At 55.4% G+C, this 23,650-nt stretch overlaps 1 protein-coding gene across 6 annotated transcripts in view; it reads right to left on the bottom strand.

The window, feature by feature from the left end:
* Positions 1-23,650, bottom strand: part of KLC4 (kinesin light chain 4) — a 30,791-nt gene that overhangs the window by 4,063 nt on the left and 3,078 nt on the right. The window contains exons 1-14 of one of the 6 annotated variants that reach the window (XM_054170856.1): positions 15,701-15,727; positions 13,331-13,597; positions 12,891-13,121; positions 12,111-12,189; positions 11,796-12,021; positions 10,886-10,973; positions 10,429-10,530; positions 9,949-10,122; positions 9,689-9,788; positions 9,102-9,154; positions 6,436-6,503; positions 6,245-6,353; positions 4,466-4,588; positions 1,302-2,168 (exon numbers count right to left, since the gene is read on the bottom strand). In XM_054170856.1, the coding sequence (XP_054026831.1) occupies positions 2,163-2,168; positions 4,466-4,588; positions 6,245-6,353; positions 6,436-6,503; positions 9,102-9,154; positions 9,689-9,788; positions 9,949-10,122; positions 10,429-10,530; positions 10,886-10,973; positions 11,796-12,021; positions 12,111-12,189; positions 12,891-13,121; positions 13,331-13,597; positions 15,701-15,712 (1,638 nt within the window). In that variant the 5' untranslated portion in view covers positions 15,713-15,727 and the 3' untranslated portion in view covers positions 1,302-2,162. Of the gene's footprint in view, positions 1-1,301; positions 2,169-4,438; positions 4,589-6,244; positions 6,354-6,435; positions 6,504-9,101; positions 9,155-9,688; positions 9,789-9,948; positions 10,123-10,428; positions 10,531-10,885; positions 10,974-11,795; positions 12,022-12,110; positions 12,190-12,890; positions 13,122-13,330; positions 13,598-15,700; positions 15,728-19,326; positions 19,333-23,386; positions 23,407-23,650 lie in introns of those variants that run through there. The other 5 variants (XM_054170832.1, XM_054170850.1, XM_054170826.1 and 2 more) reach the window with 5 other exon arrangements.

Here is a 23,650-nt window from a genome sequence, read left to right as displayed (position 1 = left end):
GCAAAGCAGAGGGGCACCGTGGCCTGCAAGCACCCTGCACTAAGGACTCGCCACTCTCCAGGAGCATGGGGCAGTGCTGGCAGGGAAGGCACAGCCCTAGAGCACTCCACGCTCCATGGTCCTGAGGACAAACCTTTCAGCAAGCACAAGCTCCCAGGAGAGCAGCATGCACGTGCCCCAAGGCCTCTGCACCACCAGAGCAAAGCCAGGCCCAGACAGACACAAGCACAGAAGCACATTTAGTATCACCACCTGCCAGGTGACTAAGCAGGAGAGAAACTACCTAGCTAAATAAATAAAGGGGCAGTAGGGAGAGGTGATGTCCTGCACTGGCCTCTATCCTGCTGGCTGCAGCCTGCCCAGCTTTGTTCCCAGGTAGGAGGGCCAGAGAAGTTTGCTTCTTACAGGAGGTGGGATGAAGGTGTGCACCTAAGGGTGTGAGGCTCAAGGCAGTGGTGGTCTGGCCCTGGAAATGTTCCCTTTGCCAGTAGTGACCCACAGCACCAGACCCTGTGCAGGTGTAGGATTCCATCAGAGGCACTGAGCAGAGAGTCAGGAGTGTCTCCCTAGAAGTAACAGGCTCAAAGGTTTCCCAGACACTTGATGAGGGACAGCCAGACAGCAAGTAACAGCCCCAGGGATGATGCATGGCAAGCCAGGTCCTGTGTTCAAGAATTAACCTCTTCTGTGAGCCACCTGACCCCTTCTCCACCTGTGGAAACCTCCTTCATAGAACCACAGCACAGTTTGGGTTGGAAAGGACCTTGAAGATCATCTGGTTCCAACCCCCCTGCCATGGGCAGAGACACCTTCCACTAGACCAGGTTGCTCAAGGCCTTGAACCTCTCCAGGGGGGAGGTGTTCACAGCCTCCCTGGGCAACCTGTTCCAGTGTCTCACCCCCTCACTAGAAAGAATCTCTTCCTAATCTCCAGTCTAAATCTCCCCCTTCCAGCTCAAAGCCATTCCCCCTCATGTTACCACTACAAGCCCTGGCAAAAAGTTCCTCCCCAGCTTTCTTGTAGGCCCCCTTCAGGAACTGGAAGGCTGCTATAAGGTCTCCCCAGAGAATTCTCTTCTCCAGGCTGAACAGCCCCATCCCATCTGCCCTTACATGCTTAGAGCACCCCAAGTCCCACCTCTTCCTTTCCTCTCATCTTTCTTTGCACCTCCTTTCTCCCAACCACTCTGCTCCAAACCAGCCCATCCCCTGTCTCACTCACCACTCATGGTCTGGAGTCTGGCCCCTTACAGAAAAGTTCTGCTTTCCTCCTACTTTTCCTCTGTCTCCAAGAACAGCTTCACCCCCCCCCAGCTCCCTCTCCCAGCAGCCACAGCTGGGGACCCTGGAGCAATGGGGGGTCTATTCACTCCTCAATGCCATCAGGTCAGGAACTCAGCTACAGCATCATGTCAGGAGGCTGCAACCAATCATGCCTGTCCTGGCTGGTCCCTGTTCCATGCATGGCCCTTGGCTGTCACCTCCTCATCTCCTTTTGTATGTACAGTAGCTATGGGCTGCCCTACATTCCTGTGTCCCTGCGGAGGGGAATACATGCAGCCCCTGGGTGGCAGAGCTCATGTGGGGCAAGGACAGCACGACAGTGACTTCACTGTGCCGCAGGGGGAGCGCAGCTGGCTGGTGGCCAGCACAGGTTTGCTCTAGGGTGCTAACAGTAGCTAAGCCTACGAGAAAGAAAGCAACTGGGAGCAAAACAGCTCTGCCAAGGCCATGCCTCCACCCCAGAACAGTGCCCATCTTCATGCCTCCGTCCTGGCCTCTGCAGAAATGAAGGGAACAAGCTAGAAGGGTGGAGGACATCTAATGAGAGTGGAGTTGGTATGGCTGGAGTGAAGACAACGCCCGGCAGGCCTGGTCCCGAGGGGTGAGCAAGGGCAGGACAGGGGTGGGAGCAGGCAGGGGGAGAGTGGCTGGCTGCCCTGGCTGGGGGGAGCAGGCAGCTCCTCGCAGAATCTTCCTGCTCCTGCTGGCCACAGGGACTGGAGCTGGACCCCGTGGCCAGGGACTCCTCTGCAGGCGCCGCCGGGGCCGGCGTGGAGCTCTCGGCGAGGAAGGAGGGATGGTGTGGAGGAAAGGTCGGAAGACAACACAAACATCCAGGTGATGGCAGTGGAGGGGAAAGAGGGAGTCTCGGCAGGCATTTAAGCCTAGTGCACAGAGAGGAGAAAGACACAATTGACAAGGCTGTGAGGCTGGGGGTCACCCAGGGAGCAGCTGGGGCAGGGCCCAGGCTGCAGGCAGAGACAGCTGGGCAGGGAGGGAGACCTTGGCGGTGGGGGGCTGCCAAACAGGCTCAATGTCTTGGCCAGCAGGCTCCAGCAGCCTGGCAGGGACAGCTAGCTCAGGGAGGGACAGCATGGAGTTCCTGCTGACTCTGAGGACTCCCTGCTCCTGGGCTTTGGGCACGGGGCGCCTGCCAAGGCCTCAGCAGCACTGAGCTGGTGCCATCCTCACTCCCACAGCGCAGACCCTGCCTCTCCCAGCTCAATGACCAGGTCCAGGCCCTGGGGTGCTTCCAGAGCTGCCCTTGGTATTGGGGCACAGAGGTTGCTGGCACCCTGGGTGCTGCTGTGGCCCTGCCTGCAGCACCTAATAGCTAAGGGATGGCTGCAGAGAGAGCCTGCCCTGAGGCAGCACATACAAGCTCTCCAGGCCAATGCAGGGAACAACTGGCCATGACAGACAGAAGCAGCAGGAACTGCCTTTTTTGGGGGGAGCTGCAGCCCAGAGCAGGGCTATTGGCTGGCAGAGGAGGCTGACTACATGTGCAGCAGGCTGGCAAAGGCACTGAGCATCATATGGCAGCAGCCATGTGCCCCAGGGTGTGGGATAGCCCTCCAACCCTCTATCTAGAGCTGGTTAAACCAAGTAAGCCCTGCCAAGTCCCCTGGGGAAGGATCATATGAACAGGGACTACCCCCCTTGGCTGGAAGACAGGGTGGTATTGCTTGCTTGCCTTGGGATGATCAGCTCAGAGACTGTCAGAAGGGTCTGAAGAAGACCATCACCAGTGCAAAGCTATTACCCAGCACCAACCACAGCCAGGAGGAACTACCAGCAAGGGCAGAGACCAGATGATCCTAATCCAAACCTATAACCCTCCCTCTGTTCTTCTCCGGCCCCTCCACTAATGAGGAGGAAAAGGCTCCAGGGTTGGTGCCTTGCCAGGGCTTAGGACCCTTTTTCACTCCTGATGCCAACTGCTGGGACAGAGGACAGCCCCCTGTCTGGCAGAGCTGCTGGATCCTCTCAAAGCTCTGCTCCCCAGATCCCCTCCAGCCATCTCCTGGGTACAATCCACGATCAAGAGAGCCAGCAGGCTTCAGACTCGAGTGTTGGGGGGCTGTCATGGCAACAGGGAAGAGGCAGGAGGATGACAGGGAGCTCATGCGAGTAGGGATAGAGCAGAGCCAGGTGGGGAAGGGTTAGTGAGAGCAGATGTGAGGGGGAAGCAAAGGACTCTCTGTACTCAGTGTGTTGCCTGTGCCAGGCTGCAGCAGCCCCTGGGTACCCAGCTACACTGCACTCTCAGCTAGAACCTGCAGGAGGAATGGTGTTAACAGCTCTAGCAGCTCTCAAGCCAAGCACCCCCAGCACCATGCTCACTTGCTGCCTCGTCTCCATCCTCCTCCTTGCAGAAGACAAAAGACACCTGTTCCAGATCACTGCCTTCCTCCAAACTCAGCACTAGTGACCAAAGTACCCTTCAGTCTCACAGCAAGCCCATACAGGCTCAGGTCACCTCAGCTGTGCCTCAGCTAACATCAGCTTCATTTGCCAACACTGGTCAGGTTGGCATCCACTGGTGGATGCCAGCATGGCCTGGCATCCTGCAAAGACCTGCCCCTTACCACCGCTGCTTGGCCAGAGCCCACACAGGGCAGGAGGCCAGGAAGGGGGGCAGCAAAGACTGTTCTTGTGCCCTGCAGTCACTCAGTCACAGCCACACCAGACACACATACACACCCCTCCCCAGGCTCAGCACCACCTGTGGCACAGTGCAGGACAGACAGCCAAGCTGCTCACAGAGCCTGTGTGGGGCCTGAGATGGGGCTGACGCGCTCAGCCGGGGCCCTTGAGAGGGGAGCAGCAGGGAGAGATGTTAATAAGGTTGCAAGGCTAAGATTAAGGGCGGACCAGGACCATCTCATGCTGTGCACTGCCAGGGCCTGGCAGCCACCTGGAAGCAGAAGCCCTCGGTGGGGGACGTTTGGCCTGTCCACCAGAAGCCAGGCCCAGGCACGCACCTGTGCGGACTGGCTGGCTCGCGCCAAGGAAGAGGGGAAGGAAGTGTGCAGGGAACGAACGGAGGCAGACAAGGATGCCACGACAGGCCACGCGGGGACAGTCCTGAGCCGGGCTGTCCCTTCCCTCTGGCAGCCAGCTGAGGCCATTCTTGATGGTGTCTTGTACTTACCCCGCTCCATTCCACGCCCATACTCACTTCCTCGCTACCGTCTGTGGCACTCTCGTACTTGACGCTGCCTCCCAGGCTCCGCCGCCTCTCTGTGCCGTCGCCCTCCTTCAGGATCTCCACCACCTTCGTCTGGTTGATTGGGTCGATGCCCTGCAGGCAGGAAAGGAGAGGGGAGCACGGTGCTTTGCCCTTCTGGGCTTCTGTTCCTCCCCTTGAGTGACCTGACATGCCTTCACCCTGCCTGGTCCCAACCCCTCGCTAGGGCATCGTCCCCACCGCAGCCAGAAGTCTCCAGCACCAGAAGGACAGAGCCGAGCGCCAAGGCCATGTTGCACTTAGAATCACAGAATCATCCTGGCCTGCATTAGGAACAGTGTGGCCAGCAGGAGCAGGGAAGTCATTGTGCCCCTGTACTGGTTAGGCCACACCTTGAGTCCTGTGTCCAGTTCTGAGCCCCTCAGTTTAAAGGCATTGAGACACTTGAATGTGTCCAGAGAAGGGCAACAAGGCTGGGGAGAGGCCTTGAGCACAGCCCTCTGAGGAGAGGCTGAGGGAGCTGGGGTTGTTGAGCCTGCAGAAGAAGAGGCTCAGGGGTGACCTCATTGCCCTCTACAACTCCCTGAAGGGAGGTTGTAGCCAGGCAACCAGCACCAGAACAAGGGGACACAGTCTCAAGCTGTGCCAGGGGAAGTTTAGGCTGGAGGTGAGGAGAAAGCTCTTCACAGTGAGAGTTGTTAGCCACTGGGATGTGCTGCCCAGGGAGGTGGTGGAGTCACTGTCCCTGGGGGTGTTCAACAGGGGATTGGATGTGGCACTTGGTGCCATGGTCTAGTCATGAGGTCTGTGGTGACAGGTTGGACTCAATGATCCTCCAAGTCTCTTCCAACCTTAGTGATACTGTGATCATGAAGGTTGGAAAAGACCCCAAAGATCATCCAGTCCAGCCTGTAAACTGAGTAGTCCCTGTTTGGGTTTGCAGCTCTCCGAGTCCCCCATCCAACCGGAAACCACACCGGAGAACAAGGGCTTCCCACACTAAAGCTGACAGCTTGCTTTGTTTCGTGTTTTGGTGTGTGAAGGTTTCTGCTGTCCCTCAGCCTTTGTGCTAGGGGCTTAAAGTTCCTGCTGTATTATTTGAGGATTGAGAGGAGTTTAGAATCACAGAATTGATTTGGTTGGAAAACACCTCTAAGATCACCGAGTCCAACCATCAACCTAACACCACCATGGCCATTAAACCATGTCCCAGAGAGCCATGGCCACACTGAAGACCTCCAGGAATGGTGACTCCACCACCTCCCTGGGCAGCCTGTTCCAGTGCCTGACCACTCTTGCAGGAAAGAAACTCTTCCTACTCTCCAACCTAACCCTCCCCTGGAACAGTTTCAGGACATTTCTTCTCATTCTATCACCTGACACTAGGGAGAAGAGACCAACCCCCACCTCGTTCCAGCCTCCTTTCAGGGAGCTATTGAGAGCAAGGAGGGCTCCCCTCAGCCTCCTTTTCTCCACATTAAACAAATGAGGGTGAGAAGTACTCCAGGTTTCTTGTCTAGGGAACACAGTATGGGTTTCTTGAAGTATCTCTTGCACCCAAAACTCCTCACACCCACACCACCTGCTCCATCCACACCTGCACACACACAGCCCCTTCCCCCGCGCACCCTTGCACAACCCCAGCCGCCACCGTGCCTCCGGTGCTGTGGGAACATAAAGTGAGGCTATCAAAGGCTGTAAAACCCAGGAGAGACCCTTGCCAACCCCCAAGCCAAAAGCTGAGGCCCAGGAAGGTCCCTCTGGGGTTACCTGCCGCCGAGAGCGAACCGCACACTCCTCCAAGGTCTCCGCTGCCTCCAGCTTGCCCTGGCGTCGGTACAGAGCACCCAGGTTCCGCAGAGTAGTGTTCACAGTCGGGCTGCAGTCAGAGACTGGAGGTGAGCAGGAGCCCTGGGGCCACCCCCTCCACAGCTGACAGCTGCCCACAAACCACCTCTTACCTGCTAACCTTACAGGCCTTGTACCAGCCGCCATACTCAGCATAGGGGGCGCTGTCTCTGTGCTTGCTCTGCAGGGTGAGATGAGAGCTGTTAACTCCGTGTCCGCTGCCATTCTCTGGCCTGTGCTCTTCCCCTGGGTGCCAAGGTCAGGGCCCAGACCCTTCTACCAGCCCAGCCTTTGGAAACACAACCTGCAAATGTGGTGCTGAAGCCCAGCCCCTCCAGGGCTCCTGGAGGGGCAGCTGAAAGCCCATTTGCTGCAACAGATCTGGGCCACAAGCAGCAGTGATAACCCTACCTCAGGAAGCAACACAATCCTCTCTCCTTGCCCCTGCCACGGGACCAAAGGCAACAGGGACAACACAGCCCATCCTCACAGCACCCTGGGGGCAGGTAACACCCCACCTCTGCCAGCATGCAAAAAAAATCCCGCACCAACAAAACCCTCCCAGGCATGCCAGGCAGCATGGACACCGACCCCCTTCAGCCATGGCCAGCAAAGTAATCAGCCAGCCACGTCCACACCTTCTGCATGCAAAGTCAGGCCTGCTCCACAGCACTGCAGCCCAGTTGTCTCCTCTCCATGACCCCCCAAAGCTGACTGGCTGGCCCTGCCACAGGAGCAAAGTGGCTGCTGGCCAGAGCAAAGGGAGAGGGGACAGAGCTTGATGCTCAAGAAGAAAGATCTATGGCCAGGACAATCCACTCTGAAGGGTGCAGCACCCAGCACTGCCCTGGGTCAGTAGGGACCATCCACCTGCAGGAGCAGGGCTGCCTGTCCACACATTGTGCAGCCTCTGGATGCTGAGCACCTGGGGGCATGCCATGCCCCTGGCTCTACACCCACAGGACACATGGGCTGGCCAAGAAGCATCTAGCTCAGCCCCAAGGCCAGAAGGGCTGCTCTCACTCAGCATGTGCAGGGGGCCATTGCTCCACAGTAGGAGTTTCCCTCTGGCAAGGGCTTCTGGCCCAGAAGAAACTTGTCTTCACAGGGACCACCTTTCTTATTGGGTCCCACAGTAATTCTCAGGTCTTTACCCCACATGCTAGAGCCTCCCTGAGGCACAAGGCCAGAGCCCACATTGCCTGTGCATGCCCCAGGGATGTGAGAGCTCAGGACTCAAAACACCCCTTAAGCTTGCTTAGTGGCAGCCTTAAGAGGGTGGCTGAACCCAAGAGGAAAGGTATCCAATCCTCTGGGACAGAAGGAGCCTTGCAGGTCAGGGTGCCAAGGCCTTGCTGCTGGCACAAGCTGGCCTCCTGTTGCTGCCAGTGAGAGCAGAGGGAAAGGGGGTCCAAGGGAAAGAAGTGAAGCTCTGCAAGAGAGGTTTGATGCTTTTTAATAGGAGAAACACAGCACAAAGCAGAGCACAGCAGTCCTGGTCCCTGGGCCAGCTGTACAAGCTGTGGTTACTGCTGCCTGGCCAGGAAGGCCATGCCAGCCATAGAGCATGGGCACAGCTGCTGCCTTCAGGTCAGAAGCCCAGGGGCAGAGGCTCAGCCCTTGCCCCAGGCTGTAAAGCAAATCTCACTCCAACTGTAGGTCCCTGAGTGTGTTCTCTTGCATTACCTGGAGCGCTGCTCCACACTGCAACTCTCTACTTCTGACCTCTTTGTTCTCCAAATATTATCAGGAGTGTATCAGTCCCAGAGAGGGCAAGGGAAGCCTGGTCTCTGCTTCAACTTTGCCTTCTGCACAGGATAGTGCTGCAGCAAGTGTAATTTCCTTGCAGCAGAGCCTTCACAGGGAAGCAATTGGAACAGTGCAAGGTGGAGCTGCATGCTGGTGGGAGCAAGCTGCTCTTAGACTTTGCAGGCTGGGACTGGCAAGTCACTAAGCCAAGCCTGCCAACCTGCTGTCTGAGCCCACGTAGGGATGGGGCTCACTGAAGTCAAAGGAACAGCAGAGACAGTGTTTGCTCCCACTGCAGCTAGAGCACTAGACCAGAGCCCCTCACTCTGCTGCCATGTGCACCTGCCAAAAAGCAGGTAAGGTCTTAGGCTTGGGAAAAGCAGAGACAGAACCCTGCTGGGTTTAGCAGCTGAGCACAGAGCAGGGTCTGGGCAACAGCTTCTGCCTCTCATCCTAGCCCAAGGCAAGCACAGCTCATGGCTATTCTCTTTCAGAGGCCAGCTAGGACACAGAATAACAAGGGCCTGCCCTGTGCACAGATCTTTTTCAGGAGATTTGGCTCCATTTCTAAAGCAAGGTGACAGCAGCAGCAGCTTCTTGATCTCCATTTTGACTCAGGCAGCCTTAGGCCTGCTTCAGAAGCAGGTTGTGCTGTGGGTAGCAGCACCTCTTTGGAACAGAGTGCCAAGGCCCTGCAGCACAGCTCTCTGCCATCCACCATCTTCCATTATCTCTGGCCTAGAAGGATGACTAAAGCAAAAAGAAAGTGCATGCAGCCGTGGTTGAGAGGCTGAACAACCCTCTGCCCCAGCTAAAGCACCGAGGTCTCTGATGGGCTGCCTCAAGGAGCAGTCAGGCCCTTTCCCTACTCTTCAGACCTCTCCTGGCCTTCATCAGTGGCCATGGCAGCTCTTCAGACTGCAGGAAAAAGGGTCTGGCTGTGAAAAGAGAGGATCAAAACCCCTGGGCCTCCTTCCCCTCCCAGGGCTCTTGCTGCTGTCAAGAGGCAGCACCACCAGCTCAGACTCACCTTGCTCATCTCCTCTCTCTCCTCTGCATGCATCCAGATTGGCTTGTGTTCATCTATGTGGGGAAGAACTCAAGTCAGCTCAGCTCACCATCCCACTCTGCTGGTCTGCCACCCTGTACTCTATCACCAGAGGGAAGTGACATGACTTCCAGATTCCCCTGGGCCAGAGCCCCAACTGACATTGCAAGGGCAGGACAGGGGGAGGAAGGGAAAGGCCAGGTGTACAGGAGAAACTTCAGCCTATGCTAGGGAATGATTGTGCCACTTGCTATTCCCCTTCTAGCCTCAACTACTCCCAACCCACCACAGACTGACAGCCAGAGCTCTCCAAGACCCCTTCAGAGAGAAGGGGTGGAGCAGCCCAACATACTAGAATGGCAGTGTCTCAAGGGCTGCCTAAAATGGGGGCCCTGCAAGGCATCACATCCCTCTGCCAGGGATCACATCCCTCTGCCAGGGATCACATCCCTCGGCCAGGGATCACATCCCTCGGCCAGGGAATGCCAGACTCAGCCAAGCCCAGGCTGAGAGCCAGGGGACCAATCTGCTCACCCTTCCCCAGCCCCAAGAGCTTCTGCTGTACAAACCATCCACAGAGCCAAACTCCTTCACGTGAGCACGGGTAAGGATCTCCTTGTACAGCACTTCTGCATCTTTGTATTTGCCTTGCTTCAGGTAACAGGAGGCCTGCAACCAAGAGCACAGCTCCAGCCCCACCGGGCAACAGAGATCAACCCTGCCCCCCATCCTCGCAGCTATTCCTCCACATCTTCCAAGCACCAGACAATGTTCACCTTTCCCATGGCAGCCCTCCCCAGCCCCACAAGGCCTCTCCCCAGGGTCTCACCAGGTTGTTCTTGGTCTTGGCCACGTTGGGGTCATCAGGACCGAGGCAGCTCTCGTAGATCTCCAGGGCCCGGCAGTAGTAGTATTCCACCTCGTCGTATTTGCCTTGGTTCTGGCACAGCAGGGCTAGATTGTTCAGCTGCTTGGCCACATCAGGATGGTCTTTGCCTAGCACCTGGGTAAACAGAGGCAGAGAAGCCACAGAAAGTCAACACTGCAGTGGACTCCTGGAGTCAGTAGACTCTGTGGTCCCTCCAGGACATGCCTATGTCAGATAGGAGCCAAGGAAAAGAAGAGAAATTCCAGCTTCCACCTCCTGGCACACCTCTCCATGGCTGCAAACACTGGAGAGACAGTGAAGGTGGTGGCAGAATCAGCAGCTGAAGAGACTAGAGAGACCCTGGATCTTCCAGGTGCAGTGAGGTAATGTGGGAAAGCCTCAGGGAGAGCTGGAAGGAAGCAGAGCATGGGGGTGCAGTACCTTCTCACGGATCTCCAGGGCTCGCTTGCACAGTGGCTCTGCCTCCTTGTACTTCCCTCTCTTGCCATAGAGAACAGCCAGATTGTTCAAAGTTGCTGCCACCTGCAAAGACAACAGCTTCTCCATCAGACAAAGCAGAATCCAGTGGGACCAAACAAGGGGTGCAAACAGCAGCAACAGGGGCTGTCCTGTTTCCTGTGGCACAGCTGCTTCTGACAAGAAGCAGGTCCAGAGGCACAAAGTTACACTGCAGGGTCCAGGAGAAGCCAACCCCTGATGGGCCATGCTGAGCAAGGTAGCAGGAAATACTGCAGCAGTAAAGCCCCACCCCCACCTGAACAGCTGCCCTCAGATCAGAGCACATTGCTGTCCCTGGGAGTCTGGCTGCAGACCCACCATGGAGCCTCAGCAGCACCCACAGGTCACGGGCAGTGACAGAGAGGCGGCAGACACTCACTGCTGGGTGGTCTTTGCCCAGAGTCTTCTCACGGATGGAAAGAGCATCATTCAAGAGGTGTGCTGCCTCTTTGTACTTATTCTGATCCCTGTAGGGCAAAGTCAGACAGTTATTGGGGATCTGCCCCCCACAGCCCAGGGCAAGCACAACTCCAAACAACAGTCCTCCCTCCACACAGATCCAGCCCCTACAGCCCTTCCATCTCTCCATTCCCCAACACCTCAGCCAGTCCTTCCACAGACCAGGCAATTTGGTGGTTCAATTAACTTGTCTGTGCCCAAAACCTTTTTGAAAGGCAAGCCACTAGAAGCTGGGGGAGCTCCCTGTCACCAGAATGTGCTGTCCTGGTAAGCAGGGGAGGCAGAATACAGAATTAACCAGGTTGGAAAAGACCTCAGAGATCATCAAGTCCAACCTATCACCCAGCACCATCTGATCAACTAAACCATGGCACCAAGTGCCTCAGCCAGGCTCTTTTTAAACATTTCCAGTGATGGTGACTCCACCACCTCCCTGGGCAGCACATTCCAAGGGGCAATCATTCTTTCTGTGAAGAACTTCTTTCTAAGATCCAGCCTCAACTTCCCCCTGCACAGCTTGAGACTGTGTCCTCTTGTTCTGGTGCTGGTGGCCTGGGAGAAGAGACCAACCCCCAGCTGGCTACAACCTCCCTTCAGGGAGTTGGAGAGAGCAATAAGGTCTCCCCTGAGCCTCCTCTTCTCCAGGCTAAACAACCCCAGCTCCCTCAGCCTCTCCTCACAGGGCTGTGCTCCAGACCCCTCCCCAACTTTGTTGCCCTCCTCTGGACACCTTCCAGCACCTCAACATCCTTCTTAAACTGAGGGGCCCAGAACTGGACACAGGACTCGAGATGTGGCCTGACCAGCCTTGCCCTCCCCACCACGCTCACCTGTACACCAGTGCCAGGATGTTGAGCATAGTGGCCACATCAGGGTGGTCGTGGCCTGATGTCTTCTCCAGGTCCTCCAGTGCCTGCTTGCAGAGCGGCACAGCCACCTCGTAGCGTCCCTGTGAGGCATACTGGATGACAAGGTTGTGGAGGGTGCGCAAGCGGGCAGGGATCTCATAGCCTCCTTGCTGGGCAGCTGCCACTGCACTGCTGTGCTGGTGGGGCACTGCAGGCACAGAGGAATAAAGAGGGGCACAATTGGCACAGCAGGTGCGGACAGAGACAGCCAGCAACCCCGGGTGAGCAAACACTTACAGCCAGGACCGTGCTCCTCCTCCTCGTTTGGGAACAGATCGTCCAGAGAGTCCTTGGTGGAGTCGCCCTCCTTCTCCTCCTGAGAGGAAGGGAATCACAAAATGGGTGATTCTCAGAGGAGGCAGCAGCAGCTGAGTCAGCTGCACAGATCTCCTCCCTGCTGCAGCCCACTGACACCTTCAACTTCCTCTGTTGTCTCTGCCACCGTATTCTCCCCCGCGCTGAAACTAACGAAGCCCAATTTCCCCAGCGTGCCCTGGCAAGCTGCTCCATGCTCTCCCAGAGACTCTGCCACGGGCAGGCTCCCTTTGTTTACAGGCACTGCTGGGCAGGGGAGCCAGGAAGGAGTAAATTCCAGGGCAGTGCCATCACACCTAGGCACTCCTGTGGCTCCAACCTCCCTCACCCCCAAAGGTGGCTGCTTGTCATACAATGATTGTGAAGAAAAGAAAAGGAGGAAGAGCTGAGCCAGCCTCACAACATGGTCACCTGCCTGAAAATGGAAATGGGCAGCTTGGCCTATTGCTGAAGCCTGGAGGTTCCACCTCAACATGAGGAGGAACTTCTTTATTGTCAGGGTCACACAGCACTGGAACAGGCTGCCCAGAGAGGCTGTGGAGTCTCCTTCCCTGGAGCCTTTCCAGCCCCATCTGGATGTGCTCCTGTGTGACCTGTGCTGGATTCTCTGCTCCTGCTCTGGCGGGGGGGGGGTCAGACTCAATGATCTCTTTGGGTCCCTCCCAGCCCCTGACATCCTGTGGCCCCATGGCTCAGGCATACCGAAGGTGACACATCCTCATCGTACTTCTTCAGCTGGTTCATGAACTCCAGGTGCTTCTTCTCCTCCTCCAGCTGCGCCACGGTCTGCTCGCTGCGCTGCAGCTTCTGCTGGGTGTTGGCGAGCTCGTCGCGCAGCCACTGGTTCTCCTGGCACAGCCTCCGCACCTGAGCGCGCAGCTTCTGCTTCTCCGACTCCACAGCGTTCAGGTGGTTGGACAAGGCCATCATCACCTGGGCAAGGCTCACAGCCACTCAGTTACCACACTCTGGTAGCCCCCCACCCCCCCAATGCATGCTCAGGGCCCAGCCTCAGGGTCCTGCTGCCACCCTTCTACGCTCAGCCCCTCGCTGCCCCTGAGGCTTATGGGGGGAAGGGACACAAAGCCAGCTCCCCCTTGTCGGTCCCAGGTAGCACTCAGGGGGTCACCCTCTGCTCTCACCTGAGCTTCCCCGAGCCCCAGCTCAATCATCTCCACTGATTTGCGGAGCAGGTTGGATTTCTCATGCACCAGGTTGGCTTCTTCATCTTTCTTCAGGCACTTGATGGTCTCGAGCAAGCTGTGCAGGATGGAGTTGTGCTCATTCTTGAGTGCCTCCAGCCCTTGCATCACCAGCTTGGTGTTGGAGATGATCTCCTCTTGGCTCAGCTTGTCCAGTTTCTCCTCCCTTGGGTACACCATGGTGGACATAGTCCTGCTCCCGCAGCCCTGCACAGAGAGGCAAAACCTGAGCACCTCACTGCTGCTTCAGAGAGCCACAACCAGCAGCCAGAGGCAGTGCTGACGTGGTTGCCTACTCTCAGCCCTTAGTCTTCGCCTTCCCCTCTCCCTTTGGCGGCAGGGAGCTGTCGGGGCACGTGTGTCTGCTTTTGTGGCAGGGAGTGCTGGCAACCAGTGCAGGTGGTACACGTGGACAGGAGACAAAAAGGCTAGAATCAGTGCTGACCTCCAACACCCCCACACTCCCAGCAGCAAGGAAAGCTGATTTAGCTTCCACTTGTGAGCAGAGATTTATAGCTGGCATGTGAGGTTGCAATGTGTACACCTCCTGCCCACAGACCACTGATGTAAGAAGGCTGTCAGAGCCCAACACCTCTTCCAATTGCAGAAGAAAGGGAATAGAAAGTGGAGGGGTGCCAGCTCACAGCTTTCTGCTGCTTCCTCCATAGAAAAATCTCTTGGAAAAGCATCTCTCAGCAGGGGAGGCAGGAGTGACCTTCTAGGGACAAAGAAAGAACACCCTGACCAGAAGAGTACAACCTCACCATCTCAGCCCCAGCACAGAGCAGCTGCCAAGGAGCAAGCTGTTGTTTGGCAGGCAGCTGAACATGAGCCAGCAGTGTGCCCAGGTGGCCAGGACCAGGAATGGTGTGGCCAGCAGGAGCAGGGGAGTGATCATGCCCCTGTACTCAGCACTGGTGAGGCCACACTTCAAACACTGGGTTCAGTGTTGGGCCCCTCACAAGAAGGACATTGAAAGGGCAATGAAGCTGATGTGAAGGGACTGGAGAACAGGGCTGGTGAGGAGCAGCTGAGGGAGCTGGGGGTGTTTGGTCTGGAGAAGAGAAGGCTGAGGGGAGGCCTCATTGCTCTCTACAACTCCCTCCACCTCAGCATGAGGAGGAACTTCTTCACTGTGAGCAAGCTGCCCTGAGAGGTTGTGGAGTCTCCTTCTCTGGAGACTTTCAAGACCTGTCTGGATGCATTTCTGTGTGACCTGCACTAGACTCTAAGGTCCTGCTCTGGCAGGGGGGTTGGACTTATCTCCAGAGGTCCATTCCAACCCCTAACATCCTGTGAGGGACAGCAGCAGCAAACCAGACCTTCCACAGCAGATTGACAGTACCCTGTCTGTTCCCTGACTCACTCATCTAACCCTCACTCAGCCTCCCCACCTTAGCTGGGTCATCCTAGCAACTTCTTCACAGTCCTCAGGAGAGCTTCTACACCCCTCCCTTGTTGGTCCCTCCAAAGACAGGCTCCTGCAGGGCTGAAGGCAGCTGGCTGTGATGCCCTGCCTGGGCAGTAGCTGCCCAGCAGCATGTCCATAGCAGCAGGCTCTGCAACCTGAGCACCCAGGGCCTTGCTGGCAGGAAGCTGGCAAAGTGCCCAGGCAGTACACAGGAGGAGGTGGGGAAAGAGCTGCCAACAGATTTGTCTTTGTCCTCTTGCAGGACCCACCTCTGCCTGGTTTATGCTCTTTGCTTGGCAGCAGCCTTCTGCCTGGTTGACTGAGGGAGCAGAAATGCTGCCCCAGGTACAGGACAGAGAGAGCAGAGCTCCTCTGCTTGGCAGAATTCCTCTCCCCACAGCTGTGCACTCGGCTCAGGGGGGCTCAGGGCAAGCCTCCCAGCTCAGCTAACACTATCCCTGCCCAGAAGCAGGCCCTGAGCAATGGGGGGGTGGGGTGGTCCAGTTTCTTCCTCACTGAAGGTGAAGATGGGGAACAGTGCTGGGGCAGCTGCTCTAAGCACACACATCTCATTATAGCCACCCATTTCCTCCTCTTTAGCCTCACTCTTCCAACAGTTCCTCGAGCTGTTTTATAGGCCTGAGCTCTCCTCTCAGCTCCCACTTGGTTTCTGTTCCAGTGATGCACATCCATCCCTCAGGAGTAGCAAAGCCTCCACACACAGCTCAGACCTCAGTGAACCGCAGCAGGGCAGAAGCACTCCATGTCTCTTGAAGACCAGGGTCCTTTTCATACCTTTGAGCAAGAGCTGAGTCCTTCCCCACCTACCACAGAGTCAGTGCTGACTTCACACTAGCTTCATGATCACTGAATCACAGATTCACTAAGGGCTGAAACACCTCTGAGATCATCAAGCCTGCTCTAAAGCTCACAGGGATGTGCAGCACAAGTGCCTCTTCATCTGGCCCTCTGTGCAGCAAGTCAGCTGTAAAGTGCTCAGAGTTTTCAGGGGAGCATGACTGATGTCCAGCCAGAGCCCTTGCTGCCATCTTCAGAGAGCACAATACAAACCCACTGGGGAGAGATTCATGTCACAAATCCTGACAAAAAGCCACCAGAGTTCACACCTTGCTAGGTAAGAGTCAGGCAAGAGCCAGGTCCATTGAACAACAGCTTCACTAATTCCACCCTGCACAGGACTGCTCCTCAGCTACCTGCTAAATCCCCAGTGCCTCTGCAACACCACCACCCACAAGATTCTTGAACACCTCCAGGGACTGGTGACTCCTCCACCTGCCTGGGCAGCCTGTTCCAGTGCCTGAGCACTCTTGCAGGAAAGACATTCTTCTAGTCCCTATCATCAGCTTGTTTATCAGAACTGAGAAGGGCAAGTAACCAAAATGTCCCAACCCACAGCACAGCTTCATCTACATCCTCAAGACCTCCCAGCACAGGCTCCTCCTCTCTCCCTGGCTCCACACAACCCTGGTCTTTCTTCTCTAGGATGATATCCTAGAAGCATAGCTCAACTAGGTACCAAGGTGCTTCCAGTGCTCGAGGGTGGACAGGGCATCATCCAGACAGGGTGCAAAACCTGAGAACAGCAGCACAGGAGCTGCTCACTTCCAAGGGCCAACAAGAAAACAAAGAGTAGAATGTAGAAAAGTCACTCAAACATCTTGCACAGCGAAGAAACCCAACCAACACTGCCAGGAGCTGACTTCTTATCTCTCCAAAGCGTCAGTTCTTCCCTACAGAGCCTTGCATCCGGCTCTCCCCAGGGCTGGCAGGTCTACACTCGGTGCCAGGCCCTCCAGGGAGGAAATATGTTCTGTGGAGACCAGCACCAAGGTCAGGCAGGCTGAGGCTGCAGTGTAAGCACTTGTCCTACACCCACACACTCAGTAAAGGGCACTGAGTGTCCTTTAGCCAGACAGAAAATGCACTCAGAGGCTCCTGCAGAAGGAAGGCTTGACACCTTCCTTTCCTTCTGGCAGGGTTCAGGCTAGAAGGGGAAGAAAATTCTCCCCAGTGAGCTGCCTGTGAGCTGGAGTGCCCAGGTGCTGCATTTCCCACAGCTCTGCAGGTGTCACAGCCCAGCTCCCCACCAGCACATTTCTGCTCTAGTTGGTTTGTCTTCCCTGCTCACAGTCAGCTGCCAGAACAGCCTGGCTTTCCAGCGACACCCATCTCCACCTCCCCTGCCCCCGTTCGGAGGAGTGCTGCAGGCAGGCAGGGAAGGCACATGCGTGCACCGAGCTCCGTGGCAGTCGCTCCCAGCGATCGGCTGGGAAGCCATCAGCCAGCACATCCTGCCAGGCAGAAACCTTCCTCCTGCATTCAAGTGCAAAACCGGGAAAGCACCGAGCATTAGCCATTCCAGCAGCCCACTCCTCTGCCTCTGAAGAGCTGCTCCCACATGCAAGAGCTGGAAGAGAAAAGGGCTGGAAGCTTCACTGCCATCTCAAACACACAACAGCTGCCACCACAGGAACGAGGACACCAGATTAAATGGGTCAAAGAGAATCTTAAAGCTTAGATTATGGTGTCTAGAGCTAGAAGGCTATAAAGGAAAACAACCCCAACCAACCAAACAAAACAATACCACCACCACAACCACCAGGGAAATCAGAAGTCAGCTGCAGTGGGACAGAAACTGGTTCAGATTTACACAAGCCTCAACAAATTCATTTCACTTTGCTCTCTTGCTCTCTCCTTTGCATGTTCCTGGACCAAGTAAGCCCAGGAGGGTGGTGGAATCACCATCCCTGGAGGTGTTCAAGAGGGGACTGGACATGGCACTTGAAGCCATGGCTTAGTTAGTCATGAGGTGTTGGGTGCCATGTTGGACTTGATGATCTCTGAGGTCTTTTCCAACCTTACTGATTCTGTGATTCTATTGGAAAGATAGGGATGGGGTGCTGAGGGACATGGCTTAGTGGTAATGGCTTAGCAGGCTTAGATCAGCCTCTGCTCCCCAGTATCAGGTGACAAAAAGAGGAAGTATCCTGGAACTGTGCCAGGGAAGGTTAGGTTGGAGATGAGGAAAAATCTCTTTGCTGCAAGAGTGGTCAGGGTTTGGAAGAGGCTGCCCAGGGAGGTGGTGCACTCACTGCTCTGGGAGGCGAATCGTGTGGCAGTGGCATCTGGGGACGTGGTTTCATGGCCACGGTGGTGTCACTTTGAAGGCTGGACTCGGTGAGCTTAGAGGTGTTTCCCAACCAAAGCAATTCTATGGTTCTATGAGTGTGACCTCCAGGTGAGCAGTTGGCCTTGAAGATCTCAAAGGTCTCTTCCAACCTCAATAGTTCCACGATTCTATATGTGAGAGGCAGGCTCCATCCCAACCTCACCCAAGCAGTGCTGCCAAGACAGGAACAGCAGCCTCCCTCAACTGGCAGCTGACCTGCCAGTGCTTCTGCACACGGAATGGTCAGGGTTGGAAGGAACCTCAAGGATCATCTAGCTCAAATCACCTGCCATGGGCAGGGACACCTCACACTACAGCAGGTTGCTCACAGCCACATCCAGCCTGGCTGCAAACACCTCCAGGGATGAGGCTTCCACCACCTCCCTGGGCAACCTGTGCCAGGCTCTCACCACCCTCATGGGGAAGAATTTCTTCCTAACATCCAATCTGAGTCTACCCACTTCTAGTTTTGCTCCATTCCCCCCAGTCCTATCACTCCCTGACACCCTCAAAAGTCCCTCCCCAGCTTTCTTGTAGCCCCCTTCAGATACTGGAAGGCCACAACAAGGTCTCCTCAGAGAGCCTTCTCCTCTCCAGACTGAACAGCCCCAACACAGATGTGGGTACAGCTTCTTATTAGTAAACTCTTCTGTAAAGAAGGTGATCTAAGGCAGCTGCAGAAAAAGAGTTTGGCTCTGGTAGAAATGCTCCTGTGGAGAAGAGTAAGTCTGACCCATAACAGTATCACAGTATAACTAAGGTTGGAAGAGACCCCAAGGATCATCAAGTCCAACCTGTCCCAACAGACCTCACGACAACACCCAGGAGTGACCCATGTCTGGGAGACAGATAGCAATGGTAGCATTTAGACAGGGAGACAGAGGGCTTCCAGTCTCAGTTCCACAATAATTATCCCAGAAACATTAAAGGTTGGACCAGATGATCCTTGGGGTCCCTTCCAACCTGGCATTTCATGATCCTGTGGTCATGCTGTGAGAGATTGCTTTCCCTACCTGGAGAATCAGCAAGGTTATGTATTTAGGAAGCAAAACAACTTGCAAGGAGAGGTTGTTTTGTTGGGGGTTATTCTTTGAGGGGTTGGGGTTTTGGGGTTTGGTTGGCTGGTGGAGTTTTTGTGGGGTTGGTTGGTTCTGTTTGGTTTGTTTGGGGGAGGGATGTCTTTGTTGTGTTTTGGATCTCTGCCAGCTCATTACTGTTCAACAGAATAAGGGCTTTAAGGGGGGCTCTGGAAAGCCTGGCTGACCTCCAAAGCTAGAAGTGAGATTGAGCTCACTCCTAAGGGATACTGCAACAAAATCCAGACCTGATAAATACCTTGGATGCTGAAAAATCAAATAAAAGCAATCAGAGTGTCAAGGCTGCAAAGACTGCAGAGCCTGTGCCATGAACACCAGTTTTCTCCTCATTTTGATACCACGCTGTCAGAAAGCAGAGACTGTAGCAGACTACAGAGAGGGAATGGTGCTCTGTGATGCTTGGCACCACCGCCAGAAAGAAATGCCTGGTACAGCTCCTGCTCCCGTAGAGCCACTGGGAACACACCAAGAGGAGATCAGTCAGGGGTCAGCACCCTGGTAGTTAGTTCACAGCCAGCACATCTCCACAGTCCCAGAGCCAAATGATGTCACTCCACGTCCGACGTGCAGGAGGTCCTCTGCCACCATTTGCCTCTGGGTCATGAGCTTCTCCATCCTGCTGCCAAAAACAGAGTAGGCAGCAGGATGGAGAATCAAAGTGCTTTCCCCACCCCAGCCTCCAGCCCAGACCTCTCTGGCACTGCAGTCTACAGAGCCAAAGCAACACACAGATGGCAGAGAGAGGCTGCTTTGTCACAACTTCCTCCCCAGTAAGGGTCTGGCTGTTGTATTAATAGGAAGGGATGCCCAGAGGTCTCTGGTTCACCCCTTCACTCACAGCAGGGCTGTGTGGCACAGGTATCTGTGTCAGTCAAGGGTTGAACATCACCCAAAATAGATCCCAAAACCTCTTCAGATCCCTCTCTCTTAACCATCCTCATGTGGGACAAACCCAGTGATTAAAGAAATACAGATATCCTCACCTGAATTCCTTAGATAAACTGTTACATTTGCCTTTACTGAACACCACTTCAGGACAAGGGCCCAGGCACCACAGCACTACAAAGTGACTCCAGGCACAGAGGAAGGGAATGCAGCACGTGCCTCCTTTCCCTAGGGTCCCACGGGGACAGGGTCCCCCAGTCCCACAGCAAGAGAGGCAATGCAGTCCACTGCCCATAGCAGAGCAGGGAATGGAGGCAAGGGGCTATCCCACCCACATTCCCCCATGCCCAAAATTCAGGACACTCTTCAGCATATCAGGCAATAGGACAAGATAAATGGCCTGAAATTGGGCCAGGGGAGGTTTAGGTTGGTGAGTAGGAAAGCTTCCTTTCCTGCAAGAGTGGTCAGGCATTGGAACTGGCTGCCCAGGGAGGTGGTGGAGTCACTGACCCTGAAGGTGTAAAAGAAATGTGTGAACATAGCACTCTGGGACACAGTTTAATGGCCATGGTGGTCTCAAGTTGACAGTGGGTCTTGATGATCTTAAGAGGCTCTTTCCAACTGAAACAATTCTATGACTCTCTGATCCAGGCCACCCTTTGCCTGGCTTTAAAGCCAATCTCCAAGCCCAGAAGGGCTTCACCCAACCAGGTTTCCCTTTTCAGCTTTATAGCCATGTGTAACTCAGTACAAAGTGAATGTGCTGCTGGACACAGCCCAGCTGTCCCCATCCCATGGACAGGCATCAAGGCCAGGACTGCTTCTTTCAGCAGCAGCAGCTGACACATGCCAGCTCTAGCTGAGTGCAAAGCTTCTAGATCCCAGAAGGCCTGTGTTGGGAAAGGCTGTGCTAACCAGCAGGCTGCAAGAGCCCCAAGGGCTTTTAACTAGGACTAAGGAACCAGAATTGCAGCTCAAGTGGGAGGCCTCTCCCACAAGGAGATGGGAGGCTCCCTTCAGCACCAAACTCTCAGAGGCTTCAGCTCCCCACCATGGGCCATCTCTAGCAGAAAAGGCACCCTAGCATAAGCTTCCTGGAACCTAGAGCAAGCCAGGTTTACAGGGGCTTGGCCCCAGCGACTCAGGTTCCAATCACTACAGAAAGGAGCTGGGAGCTTCCCGTTCCCCTCCTGCTTTGCAGCCCACACCTGGAAATCACAAGCCAAAAGCCTGTGATTGACCAAAACACTTAGCTCCAGGGGCACCAAAGCACGACCCAATTCCAATAAGCATTTGTACTCTGAGGAGGACAGATGGGATGGTCTGGTTGGCTCTGTATCAGACCACTCATTCCTTTCAAGACCTGTGGGTTTGGTTTTTTCCCTTTCACACCCAAGAGTGATTTATTTATTATTTTTCTACTCTTCTGCTTGAAATCTGTAACAAAATTTTAAAAGCCAGAATCACAGAATTGTCAGGGCTGGAAGGGGCCTCAAGGATCATCCAGTTCCAACCCCCAGCCATGGGCAGGGACACCTCACACTAGATCAAGGTCCTATTTCTTTCATTCATTAGCTGTAAAAGAAGAGAGACACTGGAGACAGCAAGGATTTAAAAACCCAGCTAAAAAAACCCCAACCAAAACCACCCAAGCCAAGCCATCACCAGGGTGTGCCCTCAGCAGAGGGCCACTCTGCTCCTTGTTGCAGTTCATGGAGCCAGAAGAACAGTCTTCACCACCCTCATTCACCAGACAGCTTGTGCTGGCACCTCCAGATCAGCTGATAAGACCTTGGGTTTAACATCTCTCTCCTGTCTGCAGCAGCTCACCAAATCCATTCTACACCTGCTGTGCCTGTGACTACAGTGGCACATAATTAAAACTTGTTTCCAGGCTAGCAGAGAGAAGAGCTAAGCAGCTGGAACAAAGCCAGGATGAGCATCTCTTCCTGCCTTCAGAATCTGATTGGGAGTCTTGCTCTGTAAAGGACAAAGTGAGAGCCATTACCTTGCCTTGAAAGTATGAAGTAGTATCAAAGCAGGCAGAATAATTCCCAGGAGCCAGTGCCTCTGTCTAATGTGAGGGCAAAGCACTGGATACGCCCCAGGAGCACAGGAGATGCCTAGGACACAGCTGGGACCAGCAAATCCCCTGAAGCCAACTCTGTGTACCCTGAAGGGCTCTGAAGTGCCCACATTTCCTTCACAGTGTACCTGGGGCAGCTGCAGGGACCAGCTGACTGCAGGCTGCAAGACTTAGCTATCATTCCCAGGAGCAAATGTGTCTGGTAAACCATAACAAGGCTGCCAACAGATCCAGAGACAAAGCTCTACCTGCACACTAAGCAAAGGATCAGGCTTACCTCTGTCTCCCTGGATCAGCTGGAGTTCTTTGAGGAGCTTTTTGGCTCTTTCCTCACAAATCCAGCCTTCCTCCAGCACCTCTGCCAAGGCCCAAACCTGGCCACGCTTCCTTTGTGCCCTGAGAGCCATTTTGGGTTTTAGGGTTAATGCTCTTCCTACCTGGGTACTCCTCCAAAGCAGCAGATGAAGGAGCATGCGCTTCCTGCTCCTTCTACCAATTGCAGCAGAGCTCTGCCATGTTTATTTACCCTCTGTCTGAGCCAGCCAGTTCTCTGACCAGATGCCTGCTGAGCAGTACCCTCCTTCCCCTCCCGCAGGAGCAGGGCGGCTGCTTTCCATGTCCCCGAGCTGCCGCAGGAGACAGGGAACCAAGGGCTTTAGAGGAGACCCTAAGCATGGAGCCACAAGAGAGTGTCAGACGGCAGCTACAGGAGGAGACACGAGAAAGCCCGCGGTTGCTGCTAACTGTGCTGCTGCCTCCCACCATTGTGCAGATCTCTCCCGGCTGCCTAGCCAGAGCATTCTGCTGCAACACCATCCCCCAGCCCTTCTTCAGACAGCTCCTCCCAGCCGCATCCTCTCCCCCTCAGAAGCTTACCAGCAACCGCTCCCCCCGGCCCCCCCAACCTTTGGTACGGTGTGTGGGGGTACATCGCTGCTTTGGAGCGGCTCAGGAAGCAGTTTATTAACGAGAGGGAGGCTTGGAAGGAAACAATGCTCTGGAAGTTTTGAGAGCCCCTGCTGTATGCTAGGAGCTGCCTCCATCACCATGTCTCCGGCTTTGTCTGGCAGCAGGAGGCACGCCCGCTGCACACCCTTGGGACAAACAACCCAGAGAATCTCCCTTCATCCCTCCGCAGTAGCCCCACAGAGAAATCCTGTGCCCACCTGGCTAACTGTGAGCTTCACAAGGAGAAAAGTTTTCCTCAGCACTGCCCGAAACTGCGCTTCAAAACGGTCTTTTGTTCCAGGACAGCTGGGCACCCTGCCCGTCTCAGTCAGCAGATGGGAATCCTCCCCCACCCTGCACTGCAGAGGAGCAGCAGTACCTGGCTGCCTGCAGCGGCTTGTCCAGCGCTGGCACTCCCGGACGCCCCAGCCACGCAGGGCTCCCGCTCTGCCCTCCGCTTCCAGCACAAGCTCAAGCACCAGGCAGCCAAACCACACCGCATCGGGGGCAGGGGAGGAGGTGCAGCCAGACTCCAGAGACAGAACGGTCAGAAGCTCTCCAGGGAATGCAGCAAGTGCCACGAACGCGAAAGCCAGGGCTCCCTCCCTGAGGCCCGACGGGAGCAGCAAGGAGCAGGGCAGGG

This window comes from Dryobates pubescens, chromosome 2, assembly GCF_014839835.1.
Source record: "Dryobates pubescens isolate bDryPub1 chromosome 2, bDryPub1.pri, whole genome shotgun sequence".
Classification (NCBI taxonomy): domain Eukaryota; kingdom Metazoa; phylum Chordata; class Aves; order Piciformes; family Picidae; genus Dryobates; species Dryobates pubescens.
The sequence above is the reverse complement of the archived record's forward strand: the minus strand, read 5'-3'. Positions and strand labels throughout refer to the sequence as shown.